Source organism: Sinohyriopsis cumingii, chromosome 3 (genome assembly GCF_028554795.1).
Source record: "Sinohyriopsis cumingii isolate HCF-2022 chromosome 3, ASM2855479v2, whole genome shotgun sequence".
Classification (NCBI taxonomy): Eukaryota; Metazoa; Mollusca; class Bivalvia; order Unionida; family Unionidae; genus Sinohyriopsis; species Sinohyriopsis cumingii.
Genome location: NC_142963.1, coordinates 42569984 through 42580924, shown reverse-complemented (window position 1 = coordinate 42580924; position 10941 = coordinate 42569984). Strand labels below are relative to the sequence as shown.

Below are 10941 nucleotides of genomic sequence, written 5' to 3'. Positions count from 1 at the left end.
TTCTTAGTTTATCTGAAATCACAACCTTACCTAAAATCCCAGCGTTATCTTTAATTCCAACCTTATCTAAATTAACTAACTTTTGTTTAAAATCCTTGCTTTATCTATATTCCTTACCTTATGAAAATCCTAACTGGTCAATATCAAAACCTTGTCTAAAATCATTACCATAAGTAAAATCCCAACCTTATCTACAATCCCAACGTTATTTAAAATCCTTACCATCACTTAAATCCTAACTCATTGTAAAAGCCTTGACTTATAGGAAATCCTTGCCTTATCTAAAATCCATACCTTATCTAAAATCCTTACCTCTTCTGAAATTCTTACCTTATATAAAATCCTTACCCTATGTAAAATAATTACATTGTACAAAACTCTCAACCTTATCTAAAATCCTTACCTTATCTAAAATTATTACCTTTTCTAAAATCCCAACTTTATCTATATCCTTGCCTCATCTAAAATCTTTAAATCCTCTAAAATCCTAACTTTACCTAAAATCCTTACTTTATATGAAATCAATATTTTATTTAAAATCTTACCTTATCTAAAATTCCAACCCTATCTAAAATTCCAACCTTTTCTAAAATCCTTACCTCCTCCGAAATCCGAACTTTACCTAAAATCCTTACCTTATCTGAAATCATTACTTTATATAAAATCTTACCTTATCTAAGATTCTTACTTTATCTAAGATCCTTAAATTTCTTTAAAAACACACCAGTCTCTTCTATTCAATAACATTTACAACAGAACGTTGAAGCTGTTATACTGTGGAGCGAAAACAACAAAATACGATTAACGACAAGACATTAGAGGACAAAAATGTATTTATTCAGTATGGTAAATTAGTTAACATGATTATCAATAACGTTCAGGGGTGATTGTTGAAAGGCGTTTATCGTGAGAAGAAAGTGTAATCTAGAATAACTTTTTTGAACAGTATATCTCCCTAACTTGATTATGGTTAATTTGGTATTGTATTGCTATTGTAATCAGATAATTACACTCAAAATACTAGCAGAGATAATTCCTTAATTTATTGTGGTTACCTTCTAATTACAGAACAATGTGCCGTACTCTTTTGACATATACATCACAACATGGCCCCACAATATACACCTGATCGCCTAATTCCTATCTATATTTACTAACCTACGGGTTTTTATTCTTGATGTTATTAAACAAAAGCTAAAACTCTCTTCTGATAAGAACACGTTTCTTTTATACTATACCTTAGCTCAAACAAATTGAGATACGTAATTTGGATACCCTCATTACTTTCCCATCTCCCAAACCTACATTTATATCTTGCTTTTGTTTTATATTTTTTTCCTTTTTTTTGTTGGGAGAGGTACTCTTCCTCGTTGATCTTTTCAGACCAGTTAGGGAGCCACCCCCACCCCCCACCCCCGTATTACGATTGCTCAATTTCTTTAATTGTACTAGCTGCGCTATTTTTAGTTTGATATTGTTTTTAGTTTTGTGTGTGGGTTTTTTTGTTTAATATATATATATATATATATATATATATATATATATATATATATATATATATATATATATATATATATATATATATATATATATATTTCATTTGTATGTATGATTCTTTTGTAATTGTGGATATTTTTAAAATTCTTTTTCATTGTAAATATTCACCATTATCTAGTAGGTTCTCTACAATCGTCTCATCTTCTTCTCTCCTTCGTCTTCTTTTTTCTCTCCTTCTGATTCTGGCAATTTCTAATTATTTTCCTTGAACTTCTTCTACCGTCAATTATTTCGGTGGTAATTCTTTTGTTTTTATCGCTATTGTTATTGTTGATGTCTTGGGTGCTTGTTCTTTCTGATTTTGTTTTCCTTGTTGTTTATTCTCTTGCATCATTGTTTGTTTCTAATTACTTTTTGCTCCTGTTGTTTCTGCATTCTTTGTTGCTGTTTTTGGTTCTATTTGTGATTGATCTGATGTTTCGGTCTCTGTTGTTGATGTTTTTGATACTTGTTTTTTCTGAATTTGTTTTCCATGTTATTTGTTCTCTTGCCCTTTTTTTGTTCCTGGTTGGTTTCCTTTTGATGCTGTTGTCTTTGTATTTCCTTTTTTCTGTTGTTCTTGTTGTTGGTGGTGGTGGTTTTGCTTATGTCATATTAGTTGTAGTTGTTGTTCTCTTTCTTGTTGTTTTAGGGTTTGTTTTTCTTTATCTGGCTGCTTTCCGGATTGTTGTTGTTGTTGTTTCGTCCTCGTTACTTTATTTCATTTATCTTCTCTTATTTCTGCTTGGGTCTCATGATTTTTAGGGCAATTGTGTGGAGTATGTCTAGTCTGTTCACATCTATTACATCTTTTATGATAAATGCATCCCTTGTACCACGATTTAGTCAGAAACCCATTTAGAAAGAACGCTCTTTTCATGTCTATCATTTTGCTCTTCTCTATTTCTAGTATTCTTGTTCCATTGTATATTTTGGTTAAGGGAATAGTTGCTGGTCTTGATGTTATCACCTTTTAAGATGAACTTTTTCTCAAACCTATCTACCGTTGCTTCTAGAGGTATCTCGAGTGGAATGTCAGATAGGTGTAACTCCCCAGTTCGTTTCTTTATTCTCCGGAAAATGGGTGTGGGGTCCTTTACTGTGACTGTCTCTCCTGCAATTGGGTTTCCCCCGAAAGGTAGTATCAGTTGGGTTCCTCTAGGTCGTAATATGTAGCCTTTATACCCCTTTGGGTTGAGTGCATAGATTATTTGCATGTAATCTGGGTTTTGAACCGTTAGTGCTATCATAACTTGTCATCATCCTCTTTGTGTTGAAATATCTTTTCTAGTTCTTTGACATCTTTAGTGGCCTTTTTGGCCACCATTTTCTCTCGTGTGGCTCATGTATCTTGTGAGTACTTTTAACTGTTCATTTTGTTCCTATATTATTTCTATACTACATATGTTTTGTTCCTTCTTTAACTCATCATTTCGTCATTTCATGGTCCTGGTTCCTGTATTAGACTCATGTGGACTTTCTGGCAGTCTGTTTTGTTCTTGCCATGGCAAGGGTTTGGGTAAAATCGTAAGACGTTCCTTCTCAAGTATGAGTGTAAGACGTTTGTTTTACTGAAATGTATGTATGTAAATAGGAGTGTTTATGTACGTTTATGTGTGAGCTTGAATATGCTGTAGACATCTCGAATGTTCCTTATAGTTCTGATGCATTTATATCTTGAATGTACTATTATTTGAGGACTACATACACGATCGATTGGTTTTTAAATTCAGACTGTGCTTTTTTCAAAACATTATTGATTGCATATGGCACGTTTTATTTTAGCACTCGCTGGTCTTTGGCACGTGTTGCTTTAGCACTCATTGGTCTTTCTTTCTAAGCATCTCAGTCTTTCAAAATTGAATCGTGTCCATATGACCTTGACCTTCAATAACAACTACTGTACCATATTGTCGAAGCAAAATGCAATACGTTCTGCCATTTGCTTTTTTTGACAAAAGGGGTGAGTGCTGGTGCACAGGAAAGTACGTGCGACTACATTGTTCTAACTTTTCATAGGCGACTTTACTCTGTGGGTTGTAAATTTTGATGGGGAGTCACAGAAGTGGGTGGTTAGGGCTTGTTGCTATTATTATGGTGAATGCGTTGATAGAGATAAAGCTTTAAACAAATGACCTGGAAACAGGGAACTAAAAGAAGTCCACAGGATTAACCAATGTATACAAAATTCTGGATCATTATCATGTAACCATTTATATCCAATCAGACTGCAGAAAACTCGATCAGTTCATACAAATTGGAAGTATTCAAATACATTATCCTTAGATGACGATTATTATTATTATTATTATTATTATTATTACATTCATGTGTAAAGACACTTTTCAATAAATAAATGAAAACATTTACAATATGGCATAAACACAATCAGGTTCAACCAGTAAGTATTACCTTTTTCATGAAATACCTTTATTATAATTATTATTAAACAAAGGAATAACAGTCATGAATACGTAAAATAATAATAATAATAATAATAATGATAATAATAATATAAATACTGCTATGTATGACAATGATTTTTTCATCTAAGAAATATATATTACTTCAAGGGCCGTGAACAGCGTAGGACAACTAGGACATAATTCCAGGGTCCCACAACAGTCAGGGGGCCCACCGCCGTCACAATTTGTAATTCATAGAGGCCTAGTGGATAATTTTTCCTAGGGTCCAAAAATCATGTCCGCGGCACAGACTAAGTAAAATTGCAGCCTACCTATGTATAACTTAAAAACGAAATAATAATAATAATAATAATAATAATAATAATAAGTTTATTATTATTATTATTATTATTATTATTATTATTATTAACAGGAGGAGGCGGAAAAAGAAGAAAAATTATTAGAAGAATATTTCAGTTTTAACAAATTGCATTAAGGACTTTAAACATGTACTATAAGACATGTTGTTTCGCTTAGAATGTATAGCCGTGTTTTTAATAACCTAGCATGTAGAGCGCTCCATCATTGTAGTGCATAAAATGTTTCCTTCAGGTTTCGCTTGATTGTATTGACAATATGCCAGCCCACTATGTCTGGGTCGATCCGTGAGTTTCTGCCTACATTAGAGTACAAAAAACAACAACTGTCGTTGATACTATTCCCTTTATTTCTGTCTACTGACATGACAGAACAGCAGCTCTGAAACATGCACGAAATAAATGTGTTCTATAGGAATGTCATCATCACATACGATAAATAATATATCAATTTTACGAAGAAATAGATGAAAATAACTATTCATTTAAAGGATTCAAAGAATATTTAGTCTTGCCTGAACACGGATACAGTCTAAATCCTTATGGTATAGTAAGTTCCATGAGAATATATCGATAAAGACGCGACTGATTCAACGATTCTCTTAAATATGAGAATACTTTTTAATCAACGTATTTATTTCAGAAACACATTATAGGTGCAGCATTCTATGTGGTGCACGAACTGTTTGATAAGCATTTGCTTCATTTGAACAGACAGAAAAGACAGCCATGGGCTGGCAATAGTAACAAGATCTGATTGCTCTTTTGCTGAATATTGTGACATTGAAAAAAGTGCCTTAAATTTAATATATCCTTTACAAATATGGCACATAATATAAAACTATTTGTTGATAGCGTAGCAGATGCTGACAACAAGATGAATTGTTTTGTTACAATTCCTATACGCTATACGTATAAGTTAAAGTTTTTTTGTGATTCTATATTTTGAACTCTCGACTCTTTCTTATGTGACCCTGTGACTTTCGTTTTTGGCACTGTAATTCCCTTGATTGTTTAAAATTTACTTTATTCATTTTGTATTGTCTTTTTTTACTGAGACAAACCAATTTGAAATTATGCGTAATAGTCAGCTTAAGAAAAGTTTGGGATTTATGTTGTTCGTGCTTATGCTCTTTTAAACAGTAACAAGAAAAGACTGAAGACAACAAGATTTTGTAAAACTTAACAAAGAATTTATTTCCCTAGAAAAAATAATGTTAAAATGAAAAACAGAACTTACGGTTTTACGAATCAAATCCAAACATAATCCAAGAATATTCCAAGAATTAAAAAATAGAAGTCCTAATAATAAAAATTCCTAATGAAATTTCGTTCGAATCCCGATGAAATCCAAAATGGAAGGCGATGACATATGCTGTGGTCATTGTCGTACTGATGTGTCAACATTTCTTTGTTGAATCACATAAAATAATAATCCGGTGTTTCAATTCCGTGTAAATTTTGATAACTGTCCTTGTCCAAGAATTCTGTATGAGCACATATATATTTCCAGGGAAAAGAATCACTTGTATTCCATAAAATAGAATGTCATCTCAAACTGGTCACAATAAAACTCCTTTAAGTGGCAATGGTTTACAGCCCAACTGTCCAAATTCTCTATAGATAACAGTTATACACTAATTTAAGACTCAAAACAGATTCCCGTATGAGGGTCACACGATCACCTTTCTAGAACAAATAGAAGCTTTTTACATGCCTAACATCACGTACTCCTAGTATGACCTTGACTAAACTATTGATTGCGTCTCTGGAAAAGACTATTTTTAAAAATTAGATCAGTATTAGATACGCTGTTTCTATTATTAGTTGTTTATCGAAAAAAACAGTCAGGTCAAATTGAACTGATCTGAATTTCTTGACAATGTCAAATTCAGTAAATAAAGTTACAGTACAATAGCATGTAATGAAATAAAAAGAAATAAAAAATAATAAACAAGCAATTAAATTAAATGAAATATGAATTAAATCAAATATACATAACAATATGGATTATATTTCAAACCAATTCACAAACTGACCATGCCAATGCTTCACATTTAAAGTTATAACTGTATTTAATCACGGTCATGAAGTATTCTCTCTTGTACGCTATCGAGTACTGTGTAATGAATTGTGGTGAAAAGACGTTACTGTATCTGAAATGTGTTATGTCACCAGTGGTAATTAGCTATATTAGCAAATATATCGGTGGGCGTCACTTAACAAAAACCGCATGTGTTGAGAAGCTGGCTTGTACAGTATTTTGTTGTTCAAGCCAAGTGATCAGTAGAATCAAGGATTCAACTAAAATGAACAATCAACAGCATGCCTTTCCAAACTCCTAGTTAATGTTTAATTTATTTACCACTGAGTGCTTGCCATCCTATGAGATTAGAACTACGCAATTTCTTCTCATTCACAACGCGATTTCTGTTCAGGCAACCTACATTTATTTGTTTAAAAAATCAAACGTGATTTAGCAGTTTCGTTTTAAAAGAAATTACATGTATGCTGATGGAAAATAACATTCTAACCACGTTAATCCATCACTTTATTAAGCAGTTTCAGTCTATATTTTAATGTATATTTTAATACACGAACTTTACTATAAGTTAGGTTATACTTTTAGGTGGACTTAAGTAGAAGGTTTCTAAATATTCATCCACCATCTTTATGTGTATATCAGAATGACATTTTGTGAAGGACGCGTTTTAGTAACTGTCCTTGCCTTGGTGGCAATACCCGCTACTTTAGCGAAGACTGTATCGTTCGAACTAGAGAAAATAGTCCTCGGGAAAAGATGGGATTCCGAAAGATTTATCTTCAGATCAAGAGCGTCTTCACTTATGATCATCCATCTGTTTAAAGGGGATATTCTGAAATTGGAAATGTGTCCAGGAAAAGCCACAAATGTTTCCATGCATGACATAGTTTACTCTAACGATGGCAATTCTGATCTCGTCAATATTACAATTGACCGAAAAGAATTTGCATCCTTTCATTCGGTTCAAGGTAGTGACTGGGGACACTTATGGAATGAATTTCATCATGTAAATGCGTCTGGATTTATGACCACAGTGAGTGCAGGTTCACAGTCCATGTATATTTCTATACAAGAAGCTGATTGTTATGGTATTGAGCTGGATAAGATAGAAGTCGAACTCGATGAACATACGGACAGCGCTGCATTTTGGTGTGGTTACGAATTGAGAGAATCTCCTGTCAAGTCTAACTGCATGAGAACCGTCAACTTAAAGAATGATTCACACACTGCCACAACAACAAAGACCAGTACGTCTGAAGCTGAAGAACATATATCACCATATTCTAAAGGAAACGAACAAACTTCAACGAGCACAGCAGTCTATATGGATGTGAGAAAAGAAGCTTTTGGACAGCCAACGGTTAAACAAAAGAGCTACTCAAGCGATTGCGGTGATACAACCAATGTGAATTTAGAATTTTCATTCTCAGAAATAAAAAATACGACATTTACTGTACAAAATACAAATTTTGCGAAGCCCTTTACAGGTGATTCATGCATGAACAGCACAGTTAAGGATTCGTGCAAAAGCATCATCTGGCGTCTAGGAGTCGCTGACAAAAGTAATGCCGAGTTTTCGCAGATTATTCCTAAGACTAACGTCAACTTCTTCGTTCACAATGACAAAGGTGACTCGTCGCAGTTCCCCGGCCAAATTGATAATTCAAAAACTAGATGGATTTTGCTAACGTTTTCTTTATTAAGAGAAAATATTCTGGACGCAGCTTCGAATGCTTTCCTTACAGTGGGACTAAAGGATCTTACAACAAACATTACTATTGATGTGCGTTATTATGATTGGTCAAAAGAAAACCTTTCTGAACCCTATTCTAACCTATATTTGCCTGGTAGAAATATAATGGGTTGGTCTATACCTGCAACCAGCATATCACATTTACATTACAATCATTTTTATATGTTCTTTTCGAATGCAGAAAATATACAGGTTAAGTTTGACTTTTTGAGATTGGATTATCTTGAAGTTGTACCAAAAACCACACGGAAACTACTTTACGAAATGCATCGATACAAAGTGAAAGCAACGCAGTATGTTGGTAATAGTAAAGTAGATATATCAAACATGGGAATGCTGGTGAACCTTATTGACGCTTCACCGAAAAGTAGTAAGACTGTATCCATGAAAAGTGTCAAAAGTATTGAAGTGATGCTAAAAGGTAACGTAGAGGAGCAATATTCGACCGTTCTTAGTGTCCATGCAAATGGGGCAATATCTCCACACGCTGGACGCACACTTCCCATTGATGATGACAACGGCACAGAACACAAGGATGTTTCCGGATTTGTTTTTGACAACGCAAGAAGCCACTTAAGCGATGCGCAAGCCATCAACCCGATATCCAGTATATTCATCAACATTACTACAATGGAAATACTCATTCATGACAAGCAAAATCACACGTTTAGTTTTCAGCTACTTCCATCTGACTTGAATACAACCTTGGTGTTCAGAAATGCAACGATGCCAAGAAACGGGCTTTTTACTCTAACCTTTTTTTCAACGTTCGTCTCCGAAGGGCTATCGACTGTTGAGACTCTATATGTTGACGATCGCGACACTATACAGATCATGTCAAACTTTGGCACGAAGTCAGGCTCCATGTTCAAAGTGGAACACACTTCATTGACTTCCGACTTTCAACGTAGTCAAATAACTATTTTAAAGTTTCCAAGTTAAAGTATTTGAATAGATGGAAAATACACATCAGTCTCAGTTTATCGACAAGATGGGAGTGCATAATCTGTCTTGGGATTTTTACCGAAACTGAAAAAGAATTATTATCTAGAACGCTTTGAAATCGCCCTTAAAGGATTTGTTTTTAAACTCTTCCAAGAAAATGCAAATTTAGAGAAAATATCATCATATCAGCGAAAATGTTTTACGTCTCTAGAGAGTTTACTCGTTCTAGAAGTTTGCTACATCATTCCTATTATAAACTTTCACGAGCACTTATGAGACATTAAAGAAAATGCTATCACAGACAAGTAAGCTCAAATTTATTTACTTTGGCAATGATGTTAATTCCTTTTATACATTTATTTATATTCGTGATCAATTTTAGAGAATATCATTTTTTAGTCGGCACTCAGTTTCTTGGATTGGGAAGAAGGACAAATAACTGTTCCTCTGGTAGTTTACAGTTGTGGTTTGCAGCTTCTCTGAAATCCACCACAATTAGTACCCCACAAAAATATTAAATTTGCAGTATTTAGAATTGTTGATAGACTTTACACCTGTAGTAACATTTATCATTATATTAACCACAATATTTGAAGCGAATATTCATTTATATAAAGATGTATCAAAGGAATTTAAAAATATAAAGTAAATAATAATCCCTGTCGAATAATTCTGGATGTTTTCTAGTAAATGGGCAATCGAATTGGGAAAATATATGTTAACTTTTATGGCAGTTGTAATTTTATTTTCTAAATCTTAACATAATTAGCTTATTCGGTATTGTGGATCTGGTTGGTAGATCAATTAATTAAAAGCATTAATTTGAAAATTGCCTTTTAGCACGAGAAAAGCGTGTAGTTTACAGTAATACGAAAAGTTATAAAGTTGCTTTATGTGAGTTAAAAGCGGCATTTTGAAGCTCTTACTATCGCTATATGGGAATGGAAAGGTCAAGCATTTTTTTAATGAAAAGCTTAATACATGATTCACTATGAATGGCCCAAGGGATCTTAATTTACCTTTTGAATGTGCATTCAACTTTCTTTTTTATTGTGTGCCTATGGTCGTGTATCTTGGGATCTTTGTCTATTTTGATTTTAGTTCATGGTAAATAGTTTTCAGTTGACATGTGCAGTAAATATCCGTTTATTACATTTCCTCACACCTTAAACACTCCGATTTAATACCAAATTTGGGAAAATTTACAATAAAAAGAATAATCATTAGTCTGATAAAACTAAATTTCAGTTTGTTATTGCTTTAGCTTGGTACCTGTCAATATGATGCATTAATATAAATTACACAACAAATTGGAAGATGTTTATATTAAAACATAAAAAGAAGCAGACATGATTGATAATTTAGCCTTTTCATTGGATAAAAGTTTTATTTCGCTTGCTGTATTGACATTAGAAATTAGATAACTTTGTATCGTGTTTTTACTCACGCTTTAATTCATGTGACAATTGAATGAATGTATATTTATATGAGCCTTTGTTTTAATAATTTGATTAAAAATTAGTTAGATTTAGAGATGATGCATAGTTCCGTATTTGTTTATGTTGAAATTGTCAATATCTTGATGACGTATATTGCACGTAGATTTGAGCGCGTTCCCACGCCTTTCTCTGTTATATTTTCTCCGTTCCATCATTTCAATTTCCCTCTCGCCCCAGGGGAAGCATATACATTGAAAGACCATTGATCACATCTAAAACAAAACCAAAAAACAAATGCAAAGGTTTGGAGTATCTTGCTTTTATGTTGTGGTACAATTTGAGGGACGTTATGTAGGCACATCAGCGATCTACTTACACATTTCAGACATGCATAAAATATTACACTTGTTTGTTGTGGCCAGTTTTAAAGACCTGTAAGTTG

General features: G+C 33.2%; 1 protein-coding gene across 1 annotated transcript; it reads left to right on the top strand.

The window, feature by feature from the left end:
- Positions 1–6566: 6566 nt before the first annotated feature.
- On the top strand, positions 6567–10598 carry LOC149802759 (uncharacterized). Its single transcript, XM_089952187.1, has one exon. The coding sequence runs from the start codon at positions 7006–7008 to the stop codon at positions 9055–9057; it is 2052 nt and encodes a 683-aa protein (XP_089808313.1). The 5' UTR covers positions 6567–7005; the 3' UTR covers positions 9058–10598.
- The last annotated feature ends 343 nt before the right edge of the window (positions 10599–10941 follow it).